At 43.7% G+C, this 27,849-nt stretch overlaps 1 protein-coding gene across 8 annotated transcripts in view; it reads right to left on the reverse strand.

Moving 5' to 3' along the window:
• Positions 1-27,849, reverse strand: part of CDC123 (cell division cycle 123) — a 74,596-nt gene that overhangs the window by 5,718 nt on the left and 41,029 nt on the right. For all 8 annotated transcript variants that reach the window (XM_070055717.1, XM_070055718.1, XM_070055715.1 and 5 more), the window contains 4 exons: positions 19,559-19,607; positions 12,632-12,707; positions 10,360-10,482; positions 8,918-8,946 (listed from right to left, as the gene is read on the reverse strand). In XM_070055717.1, the coding sequence (XP_069911818.1) occupies positions 8,918-8,946; positions 10,360-10,482; positions 12,632-12,707; positions 19,559-19,607 (277 nt within the window). The remainder of the gene's footprint in view (positions 1-8,917; positions 8,947-10,359; positions 10,483-12,631; positions 12,708-19,558; positions 19,608-27,849) is intronic.

A 27,849-nucleotide genomic window follows, 5' to 3' on the forward strand; every position in this document is an offset into this window, starting at 1 on the left:
GGCACAGTGCCAACCATAGCAGCCATTAGGGTAGTGAACCAACAGAAGGAAGACTTTTCTCTCTCTTTCTCTCACTGTCTATAACTCTGTCTCTCTCTCTCACTGTCTAACTCTGCCTGTCAAAAAAAAAAAAAATGGCTTTGCAATATTGTACGTTATTTTTTAATGGGTATTTCCTAAACTCCAAACCTTTTCTATTTGACTTTAGATTAATAAAACTATCTTGCTATTAAGAGAAAAAAGAAACTTGCACTTCAAGCCACCACTTGTTAGCTGACAGAGTTTATTCCACAGTTCAGAAGCCATTCTTCAGTACTAACAAACAAAATAAAACTTGCTATATATAATCAGGTATAAAACTATCAGGGTTAGGGTTTTATAGCCATAATATGTGACATATTGGGCATAAATCATTCAGAGAAATTAATTCCATTTTAGGGCAACCCATTAAAAAAAAAGAACAGTCAGATTGAGGTTCCTTGGACCTCCCAACTGACCACGCACCTACCCAAGCAAAGCTCAGTGTACCAGGCAGTGTTGGACTGAGGCATAAAGATCAGTAACACAGAACTGAATCCTTCAGACAGCTCAGCCTGGGTCAGTATACACGGACCACACACACACACACACACACACACACGTACGCACATCCCAAATACAGGAGCCAAACACCCGCAATCAGAAGGCACTCCGCTTCCATAGACAGGAGGAAGAGGGTAACACGAGATTACAGGAGCACAGGAGACCCTGACGAGATCTGCGAGGGGAGGCTGGAAAAGCTTCCCCCATAACTTGGAGTGTGCAGGACGACAGCAATGAGGATCTGAGAGGAGGTGGGAGGGAAAGGAGCCACTGCAGAGGAAAACAACGAGAACAACGGAAAGCAGAATGTGCGGCGGCCCTGTGAGGACGTCCATTTTCCGGGAATGGGTGACAAGAGCTAAAGTGTAAAATACTTGAGGGCTCCAGAAACACGCCGGGCTAAGGGAACTTTAAAAGCTTCCTGTTCTAGACAGGATGCAACTGAGGCTAAAATATTCGCTTGAAATGTGCAAATCAGAGGCTGGCGCCGCGGCTCACTAGGCTAATCCTCCGCCTCACGGCGCCGGAACACCGGGTTCTAGTCCCGGTCGGGGCGCCAGATTCTGTCCCGGTTGCCCCTTTTCCAGGCCAGCTCTCTGCTGTGGCCAGGGAGGGCAGTGGAGGATGGCCCAGGTGCTTGGGCCCTGCACCCCATGGGAGACCAGGAGAAGCACCTGGCTCCTGCCATTGGATCAGTGCGGTACGCCGGCCGCAGCGCGCCGGCCGCGGCGGCCATTAGAGGGTGAACCAACGGCAAAAGGAGGACGTTTCTCTCCGTCTCTCTCTCTCACTGTCCACTCTGCCTGTCAAAAAAAAAAAAAAAAAAAGAAATGTGCAAATCAGATTACCAGAAAGAAAGGGGACCAGCCAGGAGCCATAAACGAAGAGGAAGCTGTGAGAGGGACACAAGGCAGGGTTTCCCCCACAAGAACCTAAGGCTTTCATCCGCGCTGCACAGGACACAGGCCTGCAGAAGGCAGGCAGAGCTAAGTGACTTCAGAGGGCTGCAACCTCAGTGAAGGGCGGGTAAGAAAGAATGCCAAGGGCAGGAGCAGCAACAATGACATCTTTCCCTCACTGGATGTTGGGGAACATGAGAAAAGCAAATGAAAAATTCAAAATCTAGGCTCTTTAGGATTCTCATCAAAACAATACAAAAACAAACAAAACCCCAAACGCACTACAGATGAAGTAAAGTCAAATAAACAAAATTGATTTGTAGCATCTTTTAAAGACAATAAAGATGAATGAGGGGCTGGTGTTGTGGTGCATAGGTTAAGCTGCTACCAAGGGCGCCAGCACCCCATATAAACTCCAGCTGGATTCCTGGCTGCTCCACTTCTGATCCAGCTCCCTGCTAATGCACTTGGGAAAGCAGCAAAGATGGCCCAAGAGCATGGGCCCCTGTTACCGAAGTGAAGACCTGGTGGCTCCGGGCTTCGGCCTGGCCCAGCATTGGCTGTTGTGGCCATTTGGGGAGTGAACCAGTGAATGGAAGATCTCTCTTTCTCTCCATCTCTATATCTTCTCACTCTGTAACTCTGCCTTTCAAATAAATAAATCTTAAAGAAAAAAATGAATGAGACTCTGAAAATACAACAAGGATTAAAGCAATAAGAATTTGGGGAAATCCTTACCAAAAAATGAGGAACACAGGTACTAGATTAGGCAATGCGGTTACAATTTACAGAAAAACAAAGTAGATCCATATTGCTTACCAATCAGACAAGTGCCAAATAGACCATAGATTTAAATGTAAAACAAGAAGTCATAAAAGTACTAGTAAAAAAAAAAGGGAAAGTATTTCTTAAAATTATGACTCAAATTCAGATGTTATAAAATAAATGACTAATACATTTAATTTTCTCCATGGCAACAGACTATCAGATTGAAAAACATTACAAAGGCCTAGTCTCTGCAATAAATAAAGAGTTCCTTTAGTTTGAAGAAAATAAGATACTTTAACAAAACAGAAAAGACACGAAGCAACAGTTCAGAGAAATTACCCTTAAATATATGAAAATATAAACTTCATCTTCATTCAATAAGAAAGACTGAAATTAAAACTACACCTAAAACATTGCTTCTCTACCAAAACCCAAAATGATCCTACAAAAGTCTGATTGTATACTTAGTCAGTAAGCTTTGAAGACACATGCAAGTTCTGTGGGATTTTGTCTGGCCTAATTGGGGAAGGGAAACTACAAAATCTACCAAAATGAAAATGCATTGAGTCTTTGAACCGGCAGCCCCACCTTTAGGAATTGATTCTGCAAATATGAAACAACATGGGGACAGAGTTTTCACCACAGCACGGTTTGCAAGAGACAAGAAATAGCCTATGTGAGCACTGAGAGAGAAGTGGCTAACAAGCTACACAGTCTACTGGCATACCAAAATGCTACGCCACTGCAAGGGGCCGGAAAGTGCAGGAGACACTGATCTTTAACACTGTGAACCAAACAAGGTCTGGAGTGTATATCAATGCCACCTCTTGCACAAGAAAAACGGGAAAAAAAAAAAAAAAAAAGGATACTGCTTGTTTTGTATCAAGAAATGCTGGAAGCACATATAAGAAATTAATAAAAGTGTGCCTTTGGGAGCATAGAAGATGTTTCATGTATGCTTTCACACTGATTTGGCTTTTTTTTTTTTTTTTTTTTTTTTTTTTTTTTTTTTTTGACAGGCAGAGTGGACAGTGAGAGAGAGAGACAGAGAGAAAGGTCTTCCTTTGCCGTTGGTTCACCCTCCAATGGCCGCCGCAGCCGGCGCGCTGCGGCCGGCGCACCGCGCTGATCCGATGGCAGGAGCCAGGAGCCAGGTGCTTTTCCTGGTCTCCCATGGGGTGCAGGGCCCAAGCACCTGGGCCATCCTCCACTGCACTCCCTGGCCACAGCAGAGGGCTGGCCTGGAAGAGGGGCAACCGGGACAGAATCCGGCGCCCCGACCAGGACTAGAACCCGGTGTGCTGGCGCCGCTAGGCGGAGGATTAGCCTAGTGAGCCGCGGCGCCGGCCACACTGATTTGGCTTTTAAACAATGGGAATGTGTTACCAATTAATAAATGCAAAGTCAGTGGGTTTTACAGAGAGGTGTTTGCCAGGGTCTCGGGTGCAGGGAGAGTAATAAAAGAAGCTGGGGCAGGGAGAAGCTCACTGGATGATGGTTTTGTGACTGGATGTGTTGGTCAAAACTCAGAACTCTACATGAAAACGCCATTATCAGCTGCTCCCAGGATGCGTGTTAGCAGGAAAATGGATCCTAAGTGGTGGCCAGCACTTGAACCAGGCACTGTGATAGGGTAAGTGGTAGCTTAACTGCTCTGCCGCAACAACATTATTTTTTTAATGTATTCATTTTATTTATGTGAAACATGGAGGGAGGGAGAGAACAAGAGAGCGAGAGAGAAAAAAATGAGAGAGAGAATGAGATCTCCCAACCGGTGGTTGACTCCCCAAATGCCTGCAACAGAATGGCCAGGGCTGGGCCAGGCTGGTCAGGAGCCAGGAACTCAATCCTGGTTTCCTGTATGGGTGACAGGGACTCAGCTACTCAAACCATCACCTGCTGTCTGCCAGGGAACACATCAACAAGAAGCTGGAACTGGGAGTAGAGCCAGAATTTGAATCTAAGGCCCTGGGATATGGGCCATGGGTATCCCAAGAGGCCCCTTAACTACCATGTCAAACGGTCACTCCAAAAACATTAGTAACAAGTTTTACCTAAAGATATCTACAGAATGTTTCACACATTAGAAATTGTACTTTGGGTCTAGCTTTATGGCACAGTGGGGTAAGCCACCCCCTGGGTTACCCACATGCCCTATCAGAGTGCCTGGGATCAAATCTTGCCTCCACTTCTGATCCAGCTTCCTGCTAATGTGCCTGGGAGGCAGCAGATGATGGCTCAAGTACTTGGGTTCCAGCCACCCACATGGAGACCTGGATGGCTCCTGACTTGAACCTAGCCCAGTCCTGGTTGTTATAGGCATTTGGGGAAGTAAAGTAGCAAATTGAAGATCAATCTCTCTCTTTCTGCCTTTCAAATGAATAATCTTTTTAAAATGTATTTTTTTCAGTCACACCTCGAATATTAAATGTGACCAAATCACAAAGCCAATTTCAAAATGACCACGACTCAAGATCAGCTGTCTTCAACCCATATGTCAATGTACCAAGAAACAGCATAATCATCGTAACTGAGATAATACACAAGGGGTAAGAAACTTTTACAAATCTGAAGTAGACACTAAATTGTAACAGTGTGTTCTCATCGCTCCAGGAGTTTTTTTGTTTTTGTTCTTTAAGATTTACTTATTTACTTGAAAGAGTTACAGAGAGAGGAGAGGCAGAGACAGAGAGGGCTTCCATCTGCTGGTTCACTTCTCAATTGGCTGCAATGGCCGGAACTATGCCGATCTGAAGCCAGGAGCCAGGAGCTTCCTCCAGGTCTCCCACATGAGTGCAGGGGCCCAAGCACTTGGGCCATCTTCTACTGCCAGCAGAGAGCTAGATGGGAAGTGGAGCATCTGTGACTTGAACCGGCCACCATATGGGAGGCCAATACTGAAGGTGGTAGCTTTACCCGCTATACCACAGCATTGGCCCCAAGGAGCTTTTTAAAATACGCCTTCTAGTGCCTTATCCCAGATCTAAGGAGGAGTGGGTCTAGGCTCTGAAACACACTCACACAGGACAGTGGGCCTCTATCAACATTGAGTCAACTCTCCCGGCCTCGACACATCAAAGTACTGCCAAGTCCAAATACTCTGCATTTCCATTTCGTGTAAAAGATCATGGCAAAGGGCCAGTGCCCCACAAAAATAGCCACAGAAGTCACAGATTTAAGAAACAGCCTAAGAACTCTGATACAAGCACCAATGAGAAATGCAAATGAGTTTTACAATATGGTTTAAATCTCTTCTCAGAAACTGTCAGGATGTTTATACTGGCACGATTCGCACTTTCAAAAACGTGACTATTTTCAGCTCTGTGAGATCCCAGAGGTAATCACTTGTGCACGAGTCCAACCTCACCCAAGACATTCACCAAGTGAAACATCTGCACCCAGCAGCCAGACCTTCTGAATGGCAGCAGCCCGGGGTGTCTGCCAGGCAGATATGGAGACACAGTGGCAAGTTCCAACACGTTCAAATGCCACTCTATGAGGGAAACTGCCTCACTTGTAGTATCTGTAAAATGCGGGCAGGCAATATGCACCTCACAAGATTTTATGGATTAAATGAGATAATAAATCCATTGTCTTCTGAGAAGTGAACATCCTCAGGGCAGTCTGCTGGGTTTCCTCACTCACTAATAGACTTGATAGCACTTACCACGGGCCACTTCCTGAACCCTGACCGCTTACATCTCTGTCACCCTCACTGGAAGATAAGCTCCTTAAAGATCAGAGGTTATCTTGTTTGAAGCATCCTGTTATAGTGCAATGTTGCGGCTCAATAGGCTAATCCTCCGCCTGAGGCACCGCCACACCGGGTTCTAGTCCTGGTCGAGGCGCTGGATTCTGTCCGGTTGCCCTTCTTCCAGTCTAGCTCTCTGCTATGGCCCAGGAGTGCAGTGGAGGATGGCCCAAGTGCTTCGGCCCTGCACCCGCATGGGAAACCAGGAGAAGCACCTGGCTCCTGCCATCGGATCAGCGCGGTGCGCCAGCCGCAGCGCGCCAGCCGCGGCGGCCATTGGAGGGTGAACCAACGGCAAAAGGAAGACCTTTCTCTCTGTCTCTCTCTCTCTCACTGTCCACTCTGCCTGTCAAAAAAAAAAAAAAAAAAAAAAAAAAAAGTGCAATGTTGGGGCCAGCACTGTGGCATAGAGGGTAAAGCCCTGGCCTGCAACACCACCAGTCCCATATGGGTGTGGATTTGAGTCCTGGCAGCTCTACTTCTGATCTAGCTCTCTGTTAATGTACTTGGGTAAGCAGCAAAAGATGGCCCAAGTGCTTGAGCCCCTGCACCCTTGTGAGAGACCCAGAGGAAGCTCCTGGCTCCTGACTTTGGTCTGGCCCAGTCCTGACCATTGTAGCCATCTGGGAAGTGAACCAGCAGATTGAAGACGTCTCTTTCTCTCTGTAACTCTTTCAAACAAAATAAATATCTTTTTTTAAAGATTTATTTTATTTATTTGAATGACAGAGTTACAGAGAGAGGTAGAGACAGAGAGAGAGGTCTTCCATCTGCTGGTTCACTCCCCAGATGGCTGCAACGGCCAGAGCTGGGGCCATCCAAAGCCAGGAAGCAGGAGCCTCCTCTGGGTCTACCATGTGGGTACAGGGGCCCAAGGACTTGGGCCATCCTCCACTGCCTTCCCAGGCCACAGCAGAGAGCTGGATCGGAAGAGGAGCAGCTGGGACCAGAACTGGCGCCCATATGGGATGCCAGCACTGCAGGCAGAGGATTAACCCACTGCGCCACAGTGCCGGCCCCTCAAAAATGATTCCACGGACTCACAAGCGCCACTGCCATTAAGGCTGAGTGAGCACAGAGGAGGATGAGAAGTCCCTACTTCTGCTGCTATGGGAGTGATGCAATGGGAAACCTGTCTGCCACCTTCCTAACATCTAGTGAGCTAAACTTCTCTGAAAAGAGCTTATGTGTCAGACCACGAAACTTCTGCTGCAGGAACTTTTTACTGAGTTAGGTTCTTGTTTTCTGATTGTTCTAATCACAGAAGGGCTCATCATTTCAGAGGTTTAAAGAACAAATGTTGGGCATTTCTCTAAAAAAGACATAAAAACAGCTAACAGAGGCATGAAAAATGCTCAATATTACTAATCATTAGGGAAAGCACATCAAAAACCACAGTGGGGTATCTATCACTTCACACCTGTCAGAACAGCTATTATCAAAAAGAAAAAAGACACCAAGTGTAGTGAGGATGTGTACACTAGTATACACTGTTGATGGGAATGTAAATCAGTAGAACTATTACAGGAAACTGTGTGTGAGGAAGTTTTTTTTAAAAAAAAATAAAACTAAAAATAGTATTACTATATGATGGAGCAAGCAATCACACTCTGGCTACTGACTCAAAAGACTTGAAATCAGGGGGCTGGTGCTATGGTACAGTAGATTAATCCTCTGCCTGCAGCCCCAGCATCCGTATGGGCACCAGTTCTAGACCTGGCTGCTCCACTTCCCATCCAAGCTCTCTGCTATAGCCTGGAAAAGCAGCAGAAGATGGCCCATGTGCTTGGGCCCTGTACCTGTGTGGGAGACCTAGAGGAAGTTCCTGGCTCCTGGCTTTGGATAGGCCCAGCTCTGGCCATTGTGGCCATTTGGGGAGTGAACCAGCAGAAGAAAGACCTTTCTCTCTGTCTTTCCCTCTAACTGCCTGTAACGCTATCTCTCAAATAAATAAACAGAATCTTTAAAAAAAAAAAAAAAAGATTTGAAATCAGTATGCTGAAGATGCACCAGCCCAGCACTCCAGAGTTCATTGGGACATTTTTCATAACAGTCAATTTATAGAATCAACCTAAGTCCATCGATGAATGAATACATTAAAAGGAATGGCGTATACACACAGTGGAATAATAATTAGCCTTACAAAAGAAGTAAATTCTGTCATTTGCCACAAGATGGATGGAACTGGAGAAGGTTAAGTGACGTAAGCCAGGCACAGAAAGACAAACACCATGTGTTCTCACTGATCTGTGCAATCTGCAACAACTGAATGTGAAGAAGCAGAGAACAGAATGATGGTTATGGAGCCAGTGGGCTGGGGAAATGAGGCAGAGATGGTCAAAGAGTACAAGCCCTAACTAAATGGGAGAATCAGTATTTTTGTTTTGTATTTTTCTTGCTTTGAGATATACTGCACAGCCTGGTAAATATAGTAAATAAATAAAATATATTATTATAAAATGTATAAATAATAAAATGCATCATAGTAAATAAAATTTATTATAATGTAAAGATAGTAAAGTTTAAATGTTTTCATCACAAAAAGTATTAGATTAAAAATAAGCAATATGTATTAATAACTGGCTTGATTTAATTATTCCACATTGTATTCATGGATCATAATATCGCTTTGTACCCCACAAACATATAATCTGTCAATTTCAAGTTTAAAATGAATAGCCATAAACGAATTCTCATCTTCAGTCTAAAAGTAAAAACAGTTCAAATCACACTAAGAATCTTATCTGACTAAAGATAATTACTGAAATATCAAATGACAAATTGTTAGCCATGAAAGTGTACAAACTATTCTAAGCTAGCCCAGCTCAGTGACAAAAATGGAGAGGATGTAAAATGACCATTTATCCACTTGTGCAACGCTCTTATGGAAAAGCATATCAAATGTAAGTTTACTTACCCTACTATCTCTATATACATCGAATACAACTGTAAAGAAGAGAAGAACTGTTATTAATGAAGGAATATTTCAATAATCGAAGTCTCCTTTTGAAAATTAAAGTGTATTTTATTACTGTTAGTGAAACATAGCACAATATAATTGACCTTGGGGTTCTTAATGCCTCTAAATCTCACAACTTCATACAAGAACGTCACCCTGCTTTCCTTTTCTCTATCCCCAATTGCAAGCCCTCATGTTTAAAAATTCAAGCCAAACAGTAACATCATCTCAACCTGCTCACTATTATTATTATTTTTTTAATTTTTTGACAGGCAGAGTGGACAGTGAGAGAGAGAGACAGAGAGATAGGTCTTCCTTTGCCATTGGTTCACCCTCCAATGGCCGCTGCGGCCGGCGCACCGCGCTGATCCGATGGCAGGAGCCAGGTACTTATCCTGGTCTCCCATGGAGTGCAGGGCCCAAGCACTTGGGCCATCCTCCACTGCACTTCCCTGGCCACAGCAGAGAGCTGGCCTGGAAGAGGGGCAACCGGGACAGAATCTGGTGCCCCGACCGGGACTAGAACCCGGTGTTCCGGCGCCACAAGGCGGAGGATTAGCCTAGTGAGCCGCGGCGCCGGACCCTGCTCACTATTATAAATTGGTCATCTCAGAACAAGGGAGGCTGCTAGTGAAAAAGTACTAGTGAAAGGAGCACCGATCGCTTATTTGGGGTATGAAATGAGGAGCATTCGTAATAAGAAATCTAACTGCACTTGTGGAATGACTCTTTTTGTTATTTATTTTTTATTTGAGAGAGAAAGAGAGAGGGACAGAGAAAGACAGAGCTCTCATGTTTCGTTCACTCCCCAGATGCTGGCGATGGCCCATCTGAGCCAACACTGCTATCTCCCAGGGTCTGCCATAGCAAGAAGCTGGAGTCGGGGGCCACAGCCGGGACCTGAACACAGGCAGTCCAGTGTGGGACACGGGCATCTTAACCACGAGGCCACATGCCTGCCCCAGTTCAAAATTCCACAGAAGACAGTGTTGGCAAGTAAAGAAAACAGAAATGACTGTAGACAGAGTTTTAAGATGTATAAAATTCTCTCTCACACAACTGACTTCCAATTCCTAAAAACAACTCACAGTTGTTTACTTTGTGAGTGGTGCTGCCTTTGATCATTCAAAGAAGACAGGGAGGCAGAAGCACTTTGTTCTCACAAGACAGACCTTCCCAAATATACACTCACACAGCTAAAGTGACAGGACAGAGAACTGGCTCTGTATTACAGAGTCTCATTCAATAAGGTAAAGTTAGCATGCAAGCCATCAGCAATACCAAAAAGTAATAAGATGAGTTCTACAGAGACAGTATTTCAGATCCAGTTTTTAAAATATACATGGTCCAGCAGCATTATGTATTCCACTTCATTTTCTTGGGTCAATAAAAATACTCACAGTCTTCATCTAAGAATTTATACTGGATGTGTTTCTTGAAGAAGTCTTGTATGCATCTGCAAATGTCTTCCTTTTGTTTAGAAATATGATCATAGTACTGTGTGTAGTCTCTTTGAGAAATACCTGACAAAAAAAATTTTATACTGTATTATTATACCACGTTCTCTTCAAAAACACCAACATGAGACTTACACTTTTTTGTGAGAGAACCACTGAAGTGGATCAGAGACCAATTAGATGAACATTGCCTTACACACCCTATTCAGTCGTAAAGGCTCAGGCAGATATGCGAATCCTAAAGTTCTACGTTGCCAGGCATCCTTACTTTGGGAAAGCTAATTTTACTTAGTACAATGGAAAGAATTCAAAGTCACAAAACAGTTAGTTATGTAAGAAATGAAGCAAGCAATTTTTAGGCCTGCACCCATAGATATCAGCTGCTGCTTTGATTTTTCAAGGAAATATCTACAAGCTGTGTTCTCTTCTACTTTCTTTGGGAAAACTGACAGTACTCCTCACCATATGTCTGCCACATTCATACTGGATTTCATAGAAGTCGTCTGTTTCTTGCGCTAATGAGCGACTCTACCTTCCCAAGCCTGATTTTTCAAGCCACGGAAAGCACATGCTCCTCTTTTGAAAGTGACTTGCTGACACGATTCCAAATACGTCTAAGGACTATTATGTGCACTGTCAGTTTGCTGGAGTCCTAGGAAAAAGGCCTCTGCTCTGAAATAAGGATTTCTCATTCCTTCATCAGAAGCCACACGACTCCCCTCGTTAGCACGCTTACATTGCAAGTTGTTCAGGTATATGTGACAATATGACAAATTCAAACATCCCAGATCCCTTTTAGTTAACAATACTGATTTTATTCTACTCAAATTGCACTTTTCTGGGTTGAAGAGAAATATTATTTTATGGAAAACATACACAGACTAAAGAAAAATATAACTATTTTCAACACTTAATTTGAACAAACTATAGCAAACAAAACAGTAAACTGAGGAAAGATCTAGAGTAACTTACTTATTTGTCCACATATTTTCTCTTGCTAGAATAATAAACAGTGCTCCAGTAATATCAATAAAGTTTCAAAAACTTGGCTTTTTATGATGCTTAAAATAAGCAATTTATTGCTAATAGTACTTGAAATACCTCAAACAGAAAGCAGGTAATAGTATGTGTATCCTAAATTAAGAATGGTAACTACAATCAATTTCATTTCTGAAATCTAGGCAGACATAACTGATAGTATCTTCTTCTGGGAAAACTGCATATGAGCTCAGGATCTCTATCAACACAGCATTCCAGACAGTACCAGTTGGGGAGAGGCGGCATCTCAGAACTATCTGATAGAGACCCTTGTCTTAATTACTGGAAATTTACTTCTGTCATAGCTTATCTTCTCTCTAGGTTTTTTGTAACTTTCATTTGACACATAATAATTACGCATATTTATGAGGACTACTGTGATACACATATACCATGTAATGATCCAATGATCTTATTAATACAATGGAATACTATTAAAATAGAATACTATTTATTCTTCATAAAGAATAACTCATTTGTGGTAACATGGTTCTCTACTTTTAAAGAGTACATTTTTATTTAAAAAATATTTACTTATTTATTTATTTAAGTCAGAGTTACAGACAGAGGTAGAGACACAGAGAGAGATCTTCAATCTGCTGGTCCACTCCCCATTGGCCACAACGGCCAGGGCTGGGCCAGGCCAAAGCCAGAAACTTTCATGCAGGTCTCTGACATGAGTGGCAGAGGCCCAAACATTTGGGTCATTTTTCTTGCTTTCCCAGGCACATTAGTGGGGAGCTGGACCAGAAGTAGAACAGCCAGCACTTGAACCAGCACCCATATAAGATGCGGCAGCAGGGCCAGCACTGTGGAATAGTGGGCAAAGCCAAAGCCAACAGTGCCTATATCCCATATGGGCGCCGGTTCGGGTCCCAGCTGCTCCACTTCCAGACCAGCTCTCTGCTATGGCCTGGAAAAGCAGTGGAAGATGACCCAAGTCCGTGGGCCCCTGCACCCACGTGGGAGACCAGGAAGAAGTGCCTTCAGATTGGTACATCTCTGGCCATTACAGTCGACTGGGGAGTGAACTCTCTCTCTCTGCCTCTCCTTCTCTCTCTGACTTTCATATAAATAAATAAATCTTAAAAAAAAAAAAAAAAAAGATGCAGTGGCTTACCCTGCTGTGCCACAATGCAGCCCCCAAAAGTACTTTCAAATGTAAAAAATAACTCACCAATAAGCTTGTTTTCCTTTACAAAACATCTGAATTCAGCCCCAGGAATCAATTCACACCATTTCCGAAGAACAAGCTGTAGACAAAGAAAAAAAAAAAGCGACACAATTATGCAATAAGACTAACTAGACAATTTTATACCAAAACTTTATCTTAATAACTGCCATTATTAAATTGCTTTAAAAAGAGGGATCACAAAATATTCTGAGGATGAGATATGGAGAACAGAGTTTTGATTTATTATTCTAATAAGCAACGGAAATTGTGGTAAAACTCCATGCTAAAAATAAATCTTTGTCACTTTTCATTTTGAGAGTTCTGACATAATATACAGCACCAAGGAGGAATAAGTTAAATCTTATCATTGTTAGGCCACAGTTACCTGGAATTCAAGTTCTATACTCCTCTATGAATGCTGAAAAATAACATAATTTCAAAGTTCGCTACCTTTAAGCACCATTCTGTAATACTTACTCTGATAAAATTCTTTAGGAATATCACAAAGAATCATTTAAACCTATGATTTTCACATTTTTCTTTTGAATATTATGCAAGAGGAGAGCAGCAGGAGGAGAGAGGGAGGGTGGGAGAGAGAGAGCACACTCTCTCATTGCTGGTTGATTCCCCATGTACCTGTAAAGGCCCTCAGGTGGGGTGGAATCTGGGTGCTGGGAACTCAATCCAGGTTTCCCACAAGGGTGGCAGAAATCCAATTATTTGACCCATCCATCACAGCTGCCTCTCAGGGTTTGCATTAGCAGAAAGCTCCTAGAGCCAAGAGCTCTAGTACCCCAGGTGGGGTAGGAGTGTCTTAACTGGTAAACTAAATGCTGACCCCCATTATTGTACAGTAAGCCAATTTACCAGTGGTCTAAGTCCTAAGTGGGTCTTATTACTGTAATATATATATATATATATATATATACACACACACACACACACACATACATACACACACATACATTCTGAGAGTCCCATCCCCAGACGGGAAGTACAAAGCCTTCTCCACCTGTGGCTCTCACCTATTGGTTGTTTGCTTATTTTACGGATCTGGTTTAGGCTTGTATCTCAGTGCATCCTTCTCCACCTCTTCCAGGAAGAGTGCTGTTGCCTCACTGATGTACACCCTGGTCACCCTTATGTTGAACCCCTTCATCTACAGCCTGAGGAACAGGGACATCAATAGAGCTCTGCAGAGAATTGGCAACAGAACAACCTAATCTCACTGACCTTGCCATCCTTGTGTTCCTAGAACTGAAATGGGCAGCTCCAAGAAGTCCTGAGTCAGAGTCCTCAGGGCACAGCGTGTGAAGGCATGTATCATCATCCCCATGTCTTTTGGGCTTCTCTTTGCACAACCGTTCCTCTCAATATATGGGATGCTAGTGCTGTAGGCTGGGGCTTTAACTTGCTGTGTCACTGTGCAGGCCCCAGGTTGGAGCTCTTAAAATCACTACTCTATTTTCCACTTGCACTTTTTTAATAAAACGTCACTCATGGTCACTAACCTTATCTACATTGGAAGTGTGGTGTATTCCACTAATCCCTTCTCTCCCCACTAAGGCCTCAGTGTTTGAAAGACCCCCTTCAGTTCCCATTTCTGTTCACCAGTTTTTCCCTCTTTGCCTTTGTCTTGCAGTAACTATTGGACCCATTGCCCATATTTGTTCTCTCCATTAAGATAACTAGATTTGTTTCGTTTCTTGACTGATGAATACATCATGACATGGGGCAAAAGGTAGAGGATGAGCTGTCTGTGATGGGAGTATTTAAAAATGTGCACAAGGGGGCAGTGCAGTAGTGCAGTAGGTTAAGCCTCTGCCAGCAGTACTGGCATCCCATATGGGTGCTCTCATATACAGCATGAGATTCCTAATCCAAAAATTCAAAACAGCCCAAAACTCAAAACCATTTTTAAAAATTTATTTCATTTCAATTCAATTCAAAGGAAGAGAGAGGGAGAAAGAGGGAGAAAAAGATCTTTGATCTGCTGGTTCACTCCTCAAATGCCCATAACAGCTAGGGCTGAAGCCAGGAGCCTGACACTTCACCCAGGTCTCCCACATGGGTCACAGAGACTGAAGTATTTAAGCCATCACCCACTGCCCCTCAGGTGCACGTTAGCAGGAGGCTGGATCAGAAATGAAGTAGCCAGACATCAAATCAGGCACTCCGACTTGGGATGCCAGTGTCCCAAGAGCTGTCTTAACCACTGCACCAAATGCTTGCTCCTCTCCAAAATCTCTTGAGTGTCATGTTAGTACTCCGAAAGTTTCAGATTTGCAGCACTTTTTTTTTTTTGACAGGCAGAGTGGACAGTGAGAGAGAGAGACAGAGAAAGGTCTTCCTTTTGCCATTGGTTCACCCTCCAATGGCCGCCGTGGCCAGCGCACCACGCTGATCCAAAGCCAGGAGCCAGGTGCTTCTCCTGGTCTCCCATGTGGGTGCAGGGCCCAAGGACTTGGGCCATCCTCCACTGCATTCCCGGGCCACAGCAGAGAACTGGCCTGGAAGAGGGGCAACCGGGACAGAATCCGGCGCCCCGACCGGGACTAGAACCCGGTGTACTGGCGCTGCAAGGCGGAGGACTAGCCTATTGAGCCGCGGCGCCGACCTAACAGCACTTTTTTATTTCATGTTTTTGCATCAGTGATGTTCAACCAGTCAGGTCTAAGCAAATATTCTGAAGTCCAAAACAATTCAAAATCTGAAACACAACTGTTGCATTTTGGACAAAGTACACTCAACCCGTATTACTGTATCATCGAACTGCTACAATTTTAGAAAAGTTGACAAATGGATGCTTCTCTCTGGGTTTTCAAAATGCTCTTTGGAGACAACCAGTCCCGTTCTTTGGCAGCACTGACCAATGATAAATGGCTAACATCTCCGCCCTCCCTAGTGGATGCACCTCTTCTCCCTTCAAGACCTGTGTCCTGGAAGTGGACATCCGGCAGTTAAAATGCCCACACCCTCCATCTGAGTACCTGGGTCCAATGCACACCTCTGGCTCCTAGGTCTACCGTCCTACTAATGCAGATCCTGAGAGGCACCCCATGATGACACAAGTAATCGGGTTCCTGCTGCCCACATGAGACCTGCATAGTCCCCAGTTTCCGGCTTTAGTTTAGCCTTGGCAGTCACAGGCATTTGGAGAGTATACCAGCATGTGTGAGCTCTCTTTCTGGCTTCTTTCTCTTAAGCATCTAACATTTAGAAATTTAGAAAAGGGGTTGACATTGTGGCATAGCGGGTAAAGCTGCCACCTGTGATGCTGGCATTCCATATGGGTGCCAGTTCGAGTCCTGACTGCTCTACTTCTAAGCCAGCTCCCTACTAATGCCCCTGGGAAAGCAGCAGAAGATGGTGTAAGTGCATGGGCCCTGTACCCCCGTGGAAAACACAGAAGTTCCTGATTCCTGGCTCAGCCCTGGCTGTTGAGGCCATCTGGGGAGTGAACCAGCAGGTGGAAGACCTCTCTGTCTCTCAACTAAAAATAAAATAAATTTTTTTTTAAATCAGAATACAAAATATATGTCTCAGAAATTTAAAACATACTGAATTCATTTTTCATTACTGTGAGCTCTTGGTCAAGCCTTGTATATGTCATATTTTATAAAAGAACCCAAGTATTGGGGCTGGCATCATGGCACAGAGGGTAAAACTGCTGCCTGTGATACCAGCATCATCCCATAGAGCACTGGTTTAGGCCTGGTCCAGCCCTAGTGACTGTGGCCATTTGGTAAGTGAACCAAAGGATGGAAGATATCTTTCTCTATCTCCTTCTCTGTAACTCTGCCTTTCAAATAAATAAATAAATAAAAAACAAGTATTTTAAATGAAGACCCTCAAACCAAAATATTACACAGTTCTTATCTATTAAAAGCTGACAGCTGGCTGGTGCCACGGCTCACTAGGCTAATCCTCTGCCGGCGGCGCTGGCACCCCAGGTTCTAGTCCCGGTTGCCCCTCTTCCAGTCCAGCTCTCTGCTGTGGCCCGGGAAGGCAATGGAGGATGGCCCAGGTCCTTGGGCCCTGCACCCGCATGGGAGACCAGGAGGAAGCACCTGGCTCCTGGCTTCGGATCGGCGCAGTGCGCCGGCTGTGACAGCCATTTGGGGGGTGAACCAACAGAAGGAAAACCTTTCTCTCTGTCTCTCTCACTGTCTAACTCTGCCTGTCAAAAATAAATAAATAAATAAATAAATAAATAAATAAATAAAATCTGACAGTAGCATACATGCATATACTTAATGGCTACAGTGATTTTTTATTTGTAGCAAATAAACAAGCAATTGTACCATATGAATAGCAACTTTTTGAAAGTTCACATTATCTTTATTGAAATAATGTCTTGCACAAGCAGTACATACAGTGTGGTTGATTTTAAAAGGTGCATCTCTCGGGGCCGGCGCTGTGGCACAGTGGGTTAACGCCCTGGCCTGAAGCACTGGCATCCCATATAGACGTCGGTCCTAGTCCCAGCTGCTTCTCTTCCAATCTGGCTCTCTGCTGTGGCCTGGGAGAGCAGTAAAAGATGGTCCAAGTCCTTGGGCCCCTGCTCCCATGTGGGAGACCTGGAGGAAGCTCCTGGTTCCAGGCTTTGGATCGGTGCAGCTCCGGCCGTTGCGGCCATCTGGGGAGTGGGCCAGCGGATGGAAGACCTCTCTCTTTCTCTGCCTCTCCTCTCTGTGTAACTCTGACTTTCGGATAAATACATAAATTAAAAAAAAAAAAAAAGTGCATCTCTCCTCTACCATGTCCCATCCTCCTCAGAGACAACGGTGCTGTTTGTTCCTTGTATGTACCTCCAGAAGTATTCTATGAGTACGAGTGTATCGTGCTTATGTATACTTCCTAAGACACAGACAGGAACATCAAAGCACAGGATTCTGTTGACAACTTTTTTTCATCTTAATTACGTAGAGAGTATCACTTTCCCAGGCTCTGAAAGCTGGGTTTTAAACTCTACGCACTAACAGGCTGCTGGTGCTGAGAGGAAAGTGCGGTAAACAACCTCAGGCGCCACCGATGGCATCTCAGTGAGGAGCACGCCTGAGACAGAGAGAGGGGCTAAGGAAACCAGCTTGTTCGTGTTTATGTCTCCAGCAAAAAGTAATAAGACACAGCAGGTGCTTAACACACAGGGGCTTGTTCAGTGAAACCACAGATACAAATCTATTCTGTATGTATAAATCATGTTATCAGACTTCTTAATGAGCTGGGAAAATGTTCACACTGGGCTACGAAAGTGAAGAAAACCTCACAAATGGTAGGTAAAAATCTCCATTACAAGTGCCCTAACATCTAGTCATTGCAGGTGGCCTGAAATAGAGTAAACTAACTGGTCTACATATACTGTGTCATCAATCAGAAAACCAACATATATTTACACAACACACTAAAATGACAATATGGGAAGTTCCAGAAAGCTTGAAAGCATGTATATCACACAAAAATGGTGAGAAACAAGCAGACAATGAAGAAACTAAAACAAAAAAATCCCTGTACTAGCTTCACTGGTATTATAAAGTAAAAAATGAAAATGTTTTGAAATTATGGAGCAAGATGGTCATCAAATTATTAGCTGTCTATCTTTCAAAAGTCTGGCATCTTGGCAATGCCAAGTGCAAGAAGAACCAAGAGTGATGGTAAACATGGTGCATCTGGGATGGTGCTGAAACCCGGAACCAGAGTTTAACAGAAAGGTATGTTCCAAATCCATTCACGACAGCGAAGAGCGTCTGACCATCACGTGTGCAGGGTTTACACTCTCAAAACCAGGAAACTATGGAACAGAAACTCGAGTCTGCCATTCAACTCATTATGATTTCTAGTGAAGTTGCGTTTTCACTAGCTTCATGCTTTTCTAAGTTATTTTTAAGATGAGTAAACAATGTAAAAAAAAATTAAAAAGCTAACATGGTGATGACTTGTTTCCTGGTATATCAGGCTAAAAAACTTAATCAGGTTTGGCAGGGGGTGGTGGTGGGGGGTGGTGCAGGGGGTGTCAAGAGTACCAAGTATTTGTTTCATTAAAGAATATTTAACTTCATATGTATTCTATGAGTATAATAGATATATTTCATAAATTTAAACATTTTGTGGCTCTAGGTTTCTAGGGAAATCAATCTAAAAAATTTCATTCATTTCACTTAAGAATAAATGGCAGGGCTGGCACAATGGTGTAGCAGGTTAAAGCCGCGGCCTGCAGCACTCGCATCCCATATGGGCACTGGTTCGAGTTCCGGCTGTTCCACTTCCGATCCACCTCTCTGCTATGGCCTGGGAAAGCAGTAGAAAATGGCCCAAGTCCTTGAGCCCCTGCATCCCTGTGGGAAACCCAGAAGAAGCTCCTGGCTCTTGGCTTCGGATCAGCTCAGCTCTGGCCATAGCGGTCATTTGGGGAGTGAACCAGCAGATGGAAGACCTCTCTCTCTCTCTCTCTCTCCAGCTCCACCTCTCTCTGTAATTCTGTCTTTCAAATAAATAAAATAAATCGTTAAAAAAAAAAAAAAGAATAAATGGCAGGGCTGGCACAGTGGTGTAGCAGGTAAGGCCACCACCTGCAGCGCCAGCATCCCATATGGGCACCGGTTCAAGTCCCAGCTGCTCCACTTCCAATCCAGCTCCCTGCTATGGTCTGGGAAAGTTGTGGAAGATGGTCCAAGTGCTTGGGCCCTGCATCTGCATGGGAGACCTGGAAGAGGCTCCTGGTTTCAGATCAACACAGCTCCTGCCATTGCAGCCATTTGGGGAGTGAACCAGCAGACAGAAGTTCCTCTCTTTCTCCCTCTCTGCCTCTCTGTAACTCTGCCTTTCAAATAAATAAATCTTTAAAAAAAAAAAAAAGAAGAAGAAGAAGAAGAAAAGGCAATTTTCAACTCACCTTCATCTAGGATTATCAATGGCATCAAAGTGTCTTACCTCATATTCCAAACAAGGATCTGGAGAATCATCAGTACAGTGAATAAATCTTTGGAAGGAAAAGAAACGCAATTGAGTGTTTTTAAATGGAGGTCAATTTATGTGTACATATTTAACTATACCTTCCATGAGAGCAATGCTCTACCGACAGCATCCAGAAGCAGGACACTAATTCAGATTCAATGAACATTTACTAAGCATTATTGCAAGCTATGCCTAGGAACCACATTTAATCCTCAAAACAACATCAGGAGTTCTTAGAATCCTACAGACAGTATAAATGACATGTTGATCAAAAGGCAAAGAAAGTAAGACCCAGAAAAGCCCAAATTTAGCAACTCGGCCAGTACCAACACTCTAATCATCTAACTCCAGATTCTCAAGGGAGGCAGGCCAGCCCCACCATTTTACACATTTTCTGTGATTCCCCAGGGCAAGAGCTGGCAGTCTACTTCCCCTTAACATTCATTGTGCCAGGGCAAGCCACAAAAAGTTAATTTAACCCTTTTTCCACATGCCATCTTAATAAACGTCTGATAGACTTATTCAATCTTCCACTAAGTACAAAATCCTGCTTCATGAACAATATTTCACATGATTTATTATTAAATGTCCACCTATATCAAAGATTGAGCTAGGTGCTGGGGGAAACAAGAACAACATACTCTGACAGCACAAAGGAGGAACTGATTAGCTATGTGTTGTGTGCGGAAAGGAAGCGTGAGCTGAGACAGGAAGTAGAGTGACAGGTCCTGTGGTTGTCCAAGACTGACAGGAGGCCGGTACTGCAGCTGAAAGAGGGGAGGGCCAAGAGACGATGCTGAACACAGATTTTGGACATGGAGTATCGGATCATGAAGGGTCTTGTTTGCCTTAACCTAGGGAGGTAGCACTTTATTATATAGACAGTTGGAAACTACAAGAAGTTTCTAAATTTGAGAGGTCTTCAAAAAGTTCACGGGAAATGTGTGTTATGAAAAAAAAAAGTGTGGATTAAAAAAGTTTTGCAGCAAAATAAACCTATCTTTTTATTCCATTTTTCCATGAACTTGAAGTATCCTTGTATGTGAGGGTGATCATTACAGTTAGACATTAAGAATGTCACCACGGCACAATGGTATTAGATAGTTTAGGGGAAAGAGGGGCAACACGGGAGGCAGAGAGGCCACAGCCTCAGTGAGGGATGAGGGGCTTACTAAGGCAAAGGGAGTGGAAGGTAGAAGAGAAGCACTAAAGAAAGACACTTAGAAGGCAAACTCCATAGAAACTGGTGACTGACGGAAAGGGAAGTTCAAGCAAAAAAGGGGCCAGGATGGCTCTCAATTGTCTGGCTTTGATGAGTGCTTGGAGGCTGATGGTGATGCCATTCACTAAGATAGGAGGAAAAACGAGTGGTGTGGGGTGAGAACAGACAGGAGAGACACTGTGTTTGGCTGTGTGGAATGGAGGCAACTATGGGAGAACCACACAGAGACACTCAGAGAGCGGCTGGGAATAATGAAAGGCAGAAGTGGAGGACGACAATTTGGAGGTAACAATCACGAGGGTTAGGAGCCAAAGTCAAGAAAATAGAAGCCGTCACCTTAGGTAGAAGACAGAATCCTGGAGAATGGCAACAATTAAAGAGTGCTTAAAAAAAAAAGCTGAGAAGAAAGCAAAAATAACAAATACAGGAGATGAATGAGAGAATGACATCCTCAAAGCTAAGGGAAGAGAGACAACAGTAAGAGGTGAATTGACTCAAACACCACTAAAAAGTGCAAGACTGTCCGCTGGATCTGGTGACTTCTGCTGGAAGAATTTTAGAGAGCTCTGATGAAGGCAGAAACTAGACTGCAGGCAACCAAGGAATGAACAGGAAGTCAGGACACAAAACGAAACACTTGACAGCAGCCTGACTGTGAAGAGTGGAAGAGAAAGGACATGCAGAGGAAAAGAAAGGCAGTCTGTATGTGGCTGTCCTCACTTGCCATTTGTGAGTCTTTAAGAGTGCCGTGAGTCAGCAGGGAGGGCTTGACAATACAGGAGAGAAAAGCAAAGGAAGTGAGCTGCCTAATCTATATAGCATCTCCACTGCAGTACATGACTTGTAATACACACTTATACAGGGGTCAAGATACATTTTTTAAAAACACACAAAAACAACAACAAAAAAACTTTTAACAATGTCTTAAACCATTTACAAGTAAAAATGAATTTGAAGAGCTTTTTTAATTTCCCTAAATACATGATTAACTTGGAATTCTCCATAATCATTTATGATTTATACTACAAACAGTAACAATTTTAGTTAGATTGGCTAAAATTTTAAGAATATGAACTTCTAGTACCACTAATAATCAGGCATTGACTGATACAATCCACATTGCAAAGAAAGGCATACACAGGGTGCTTTGTTAAAAAGTCAGCGAGTTTTCTCTATGAATAGGTTTATTTATTTATTGAATACTAAATACGTACCAGGCACCATTTGAAGCACTGTACATTTGCCATTTCATTTAATCCTTCAATAACCCTGTGAAAAAGTACTATTATAATTACCCACATTTATTACATAAGGATACCCAGGTTCCAATGGCCAGGTAACAAGTGGGAAAGCTCAGGAAACCACACGCTGGCCCATTTCTCTGGAGATTTTAGATCTGATGGCGGAAGCTCTCAGGGCAAGTTAAAGGACAAACCCACCCAAAATCCCTAAATACTGGTGGCTCTAGGCTCAAACAGCTAAAAAACAAAGAAAAACACACACACACAAACTGTATCATTAATCAAATCCCATTTCCATATTATCAGATGAATCTTCCCAAACACCAAAGGGTGAACTTCTGTCTTCACATAGGTAAGCAAGCGCTGGTGCTATTTTAAGAGTTCTCCCTCTCTCTCTCTCTCTCTCTCTCTCTCTCTCTTTCTCTCTCTCTCTCTGTAACTCTACCTCTCAAATAAATAAATAATCTTAAAAAAAAGAGTTTATTTTTCTCCAGAAAGCAAAAAGCCCTTGCTTCAAATAAAACTAATTTAAAAGTATACCCAGAAGAGTTACAATCTAAAAATAGAAAACTAGTTTTTGATATATTTAAAGATTTTTTAAAATAAAGATTAGTCTCCTAAGCTGTTTCATATTAATCAAAATTAAGGTCATGAACTGTCAAGTTAATAAAAATTATCATAATTGTCTTTATCCTTACAAAATATCTCAGCCTTTTTCTCCAGGATCAGCAGACTGGTAAGTGTTACATTTCTACAAATTTTGATTTTAACCCTTAACTAATCCTCACATTGCTGCTTTTAAGCAGGTCCACACTTTAATACATATTTGCATTCCACCATCTTGTAACATTATTGTGAAAGGTAGATGCTTCCACCTGTATGTTATTTTTTAAGCTTGCAAGTTTCAGAAGGAGGAAGTGAGAACATATGTGCTACAGAGCTTATTGTACGAGGTCTTGTCTTATTAAGATGATTAACCAGATGGCCAAGGATCCACACAGACAGGAAAGTGCTGAGCCCTTAAGCCAAGATTGAATAGAAAGGTCCACAATAAGGCATTTTGGAGCTCAGCTGACAAATTGTAAATTACACTGTGTGTGAATAAATTCCATTTATATTATAAGGAGGTAGGTTTATTTAAAAAAAATTTCTGAAATATTTTTCCTGGGTTAGTAAATATTTCATACTAATTGGGAAGATTTCTTTAATTATAAATTTCAAGAAGGTACCAACAGAAAGTATGTTTTAAATCAGTGGCACTAATTTAGGTTGCAAGTTGGTTCTTATGCTGAATTTTAGGCTTGTAATTCTTTGTAGGATAATTACAAGTTCTCTAGTAGCCTTTTTTAGAAAAAAAAAAAAAAAGATTGATTTCTTTATTTGAAAGGCAGAGCTACAGAGAGGCAGATGTAGAGAGAGAGAGGTTTTTCATCTGCTGGTTCACTCCCCAGATGGCCACAACAGCCGGAGCTACGGCAATCCGAAGCCAGGAGCCAGGAGCTCCCTCCGGATCTCCTATGCAGGTGCAGGGGCCCAAGGACTTGGGCCATCTTCTACTGCTTTCTCAAGCCATAGCAGAGAGCTGGATGGGAAGTGGAGCAGCTGGGATTTGAACCGGCGCCTATATGGGATGCCAGCATTACAGGAAATAGCTTTACCTGCTATGCCACAGCACCGGCCCCTCCAGTAGCCATTAAATCTAAACACAAATGTTATTAAATAATGAATGTTATGCAGTCTACAATATAAACTACAAACTAAAAGAATTCTCATATAACAGTAAAACATTTATTTTGAAGGAAGGAAGAGAAAAATCTGCAAAATCTACTTTGATGAGAGCTACTGTGAAATTATGGCAGCCTCTTTTCTAATAAACCAGGGAACTGCCAGTTAACAGGAATTTTTGAAAAGGAAATAAAAAGGATTCTAGCCCCAAAGTAAAAGAACTAGGCTTAGCTAGAGCAGATGACTAACAGGACTGTTCCTTTCTTTCCTTTTATTTCTACCCAAGCTCCTTCCCAAATCATTCCCTTGGTTTAAACAAGGTTGGGTTTCCTGCCGACCAAATGGTCTGACTATAAATAGGCATATTTATTAACCCCAAACATGTTTTGAGACTGTTTCTGTGGTCCTCGTAACTCACCAACACACAGGTTCTATTGTGCTGTTCTCAGTTTCATACACTGAAAGGGCGAATGTAAACCACTCAGTGATGAGAGTGCAGGTCTGGGGCCTCAGGAGAGACGAGGGGAGCATGGAGAATCAGGAAAACAGGGATGCAAGATATGGAAGGTGAAATGTCTTATAACATCATGTAGATGAGAGAGTATGCATGGGTCTTACGATGGTGGCTGTGCTTAATTAAGAAATACATTGGGAGAAAGCTATGTAGAGGTAGAGACCAGAGGCTACTTTAGCGGCAAACACTTGAGTTGGAAACGAATCCTACCTGTTGGGGGTTAGGGGTGAGATTCTAGTACTGGGCCAGCGCCACGGCTCACTAGGCTAATCCTCCACCTTGCGGCGCCGGCACACCGGATTCTAGTCCCGGTCGGAGTGCCGGATTCTGTGCCGGTTGCCCCTCTTCCAGGCCAGCTCTCTGCTATGGCCCGGGAGTGCAGTGGAGGATGGCCCAAGTCCTTGGGCCCTGCACCCCATGGGAGACCAGGAGGAGGCACCTGGCTCCTGCCATCGGATGAGTGCGGTGCGCCGGCCGCAGCAAGCCGGCTGCGGCGGCCATTGGAGGGTGAACCAACGGCAAAGGAAGACCTTTCTCTCTGTCTCTCTCTCTCACTGTCCACTCTGCCTGTCAAAAAATAAAAAAATTTAAAAATGTGCAACCTGGGAGGCAGCAGGCAATGGCTTAAGTACTTGGGTCCCTGTCACCCACATGGGAGACCTGGAGTTCCAGGCTCCTGGCTGAAGCCTGGCCCAGCCCTCGCTGTTGCAGGCATTTGGGGGAGTGAACCAGCAGATGGGAGATCTCTTTCTCTCTTTCTCTCCCTCTCTCCCTGTCCCTCTCCCTCTCCCTCCCTCCCTCTCTCTCTGTCTGCCTTTCAAATAAAAATAAATGAATAAATATTAAAAGTTGAGAATGGCATTGTGATACACCAGGGTAAGGCCCTCAACTTCGGACAACTGCATCCCATGTCAGAGTTGTTGGTTTGAATCTGGGCTACTCTGCTTCTGAAGCAGAAAATGATGGCTCAAGTACTTCAGTCTATGCCACCTGCATGGGAGACCAGGAGGGAGTTCCTGGCTTCTGACTTCAGCCTGGCCCAGACCCAGCTGTTGTGAGTATGTGGGGAGTGAACCAACTGATGGAAGATATCTCTCCACACCCCTCTCTTTCTCAGTTTGCTTTTTGAATGAATGAAAAATAAATCTTTCTTTTAAACGCATAAAGGTCACAACATTGTACCTCGCAGTAAACAAGTCCTACTTGTAAGACAGAATTTAAAATCATGGGAAGAACAAAAGAAACATTTCAAGCCAGAGAAAAATTAAGCATCAAAGCTTTGGTGTTGTAGCTTCTTCTGCTGTTCAGGAGGTAAAGTGAGTCTTTCAGTACAAAGAAGTCATTTCTTCAGCTTTTACTACTGGTGACAAAACTAAAGTGACACTCAATGTCTGTGTCTGGACATGTTCACTGTGTCTGAACAGTGACTGAACATGTTCACTGAAAACTTCCCTCTGAGGCAGGCAGGCACTTTGGCCTCGCAGTTATGCCACTGGTTGGGACAACCTGCATCCCGTGTCAAGTCCCAGCTCTGCTTCAGATGCCAGCTACCTGTTAATGTACACCATGGGAGGCAGCAGGGGATGGCTCAAGGACTTGGGGCCCTGCTACCCACAGGAGACACCTGGACTGAGTTTCCAACCATTGGCTTCTCCTTGACCCCTGGCTGTGGTGGGCATTTGAGGAGTGAACCAGCAGATGGGAGCTCTCTCTCTCTCTCTCTCTCTGCTTCTCAAATAAACAAATTAAAAAAAAAAAAAAAGTCACAAGGTAGAAGGCTCTGTTAGGTCCACCCAATGCACAAAATTTTACTCCTGAGACTGTTTCCTACTAAACTTTAGGATTAAGGTAGTTTCCTCACATCTGTGGTATCAGTTATGATGGTCAACTATAGTTTAAAAATATTAAATGGAAAACTCCAGAAAAGAACAATTGAAAAGGGGCCGGCGCTGTGGCACAGTGGGTTAACACCCTGGCCTGAAGCACCAGCATCCCCTATGGGCACTGGTTCTAGTCCCTGCTGTTCCTCTTCCAATCCAGCTCTCTGCTACGGCCTGGGAAAGCAGTGGAAGACAGCCCAAGTCATTGGGCCTCTGCACCCACACGGGAGACCTAGAAGAAGCTCTTGGCTCCTAGCTTCGGATTGGTGCAGCTCCGGCCATTGTGGCTAACTGGGGAGTGAACCATCGGATGGAAGACTTCTCTCTCTCTCTGCCTCTCCTCTCTCTGTGTAGCTCTGACTTTCAAATAAATAAATCTTTAAAAACAACAACAACAACAACAATTGATAAGTTGACATCACACACCATTCTGAGTAGCAAAATGAAATCTCATGCCCTCGGGACCCGGCTACTCCGCTTCCTGTCCAGCTCTCTGCTGTGGCCCAGGAAGGCAGTGGAAGATGGCCCAAGTCCTGCACCCACATTGGGGACCAGGAGGAGGCTCCTGGCTTCAGATCGGTGCAGCTCCGGCCATTGCAGCCATCTGGGGAGAGAACCATCAGATGAAGAACCTCTCTCTCTCTCTCTCTCTCCCTCACACCCTCCCCCTCCGACCTGCCCAGGACATGAACCATTCCTCTGGCCTGCATGTCCATATCCATGCTGCCTGTGCTAACTGCCCGTGAGTCACTCAGCAGCCACCTTGCTTATCAGGGTGACTGTTGTTCAAGTGACCCTGGTTTTACTCATACTGCCCCCAAACTGGAAGAGTGATGATGCTGGCGTTCAGGTATGCCAAGGAGAAGCCATAAAGTGCTTTTTTGAAGTGAAAAGACCCGAGTTTATCAGAGGATGTATATATAGGAAAAAATAGTGTTTCAGGCACCCACTGCAAGTCTTGGAATGCATCCCCTGCAGATAAAAGGGAAGAAATAAGTCTAAAAATTTTGCTGAATGTAGCTGAGTTTAAATTACCATGATACTTGAAAATCTCTTATCTCTAGTCAGACCTAGTTCTCAGTCATGAGTCTCTCAGACAGGCAATCAGCCTTTTCCTCTAAATGCCAATTGAACACCAGAATTTTTTTCTTGCTTTGGTCTACTGAAGGGACACTTAATCAGTAAAATAAATTAATGAAAGCCTTGTGACTCAGCAAATGCAATCACAAAGCATGTTTACAATTGGGCAAATAATTCAGCCAGCAAATAGGAACACAGATTATGTGTGCTTTATTTCAACTTCTACTTTTTTTTTCTTAAAATTCATTTATTTATTTAAAAGGCAGAGACGGAAAGAGAGAGAGGGACAGCAAGTGAGAGAGCAAGAGCAAGAGAGGGAGAGAAACAGAGATCGTCCATCCCCTGGTTCATCCCCAGGAGCTCCGCCCAGGTCTCCCACATGGGTGGCAGGGACCCAAGCACTGGAGCCATCACCTGCTGCCTCCCAGGGTGCACAGAAGCAGGAAGCTGGATGGAAGCAGAAGGTGGACTGGATCCCAGGCACTCCAACATGGCACGTGGGTGTCCCCAGTGGTGGCTTAACCCGCTGTGCCACCATCCTCACCCCCAACCAGTACTTTTTTTTTTAGAAAATTTTTTTTTTATTTTTATTTTTTATTTTTTTA

The sequence above is a fragment of the Oryctolagus cuniculus genome, chromosome 13, assembly GCF_964237555.1.
Source record: "Oryctolagus cuniculus chromosome 13, mOryCun1.1, whole genome shotgun sequence".
Classification (NCBI taxonomy): domain Eukaryota; kingdom Metazoa; phylum Chordata; class Mammalia; order Lagomorpha; family Leporidae; genus Oryctolagus; species Oryctolagus cuniculus.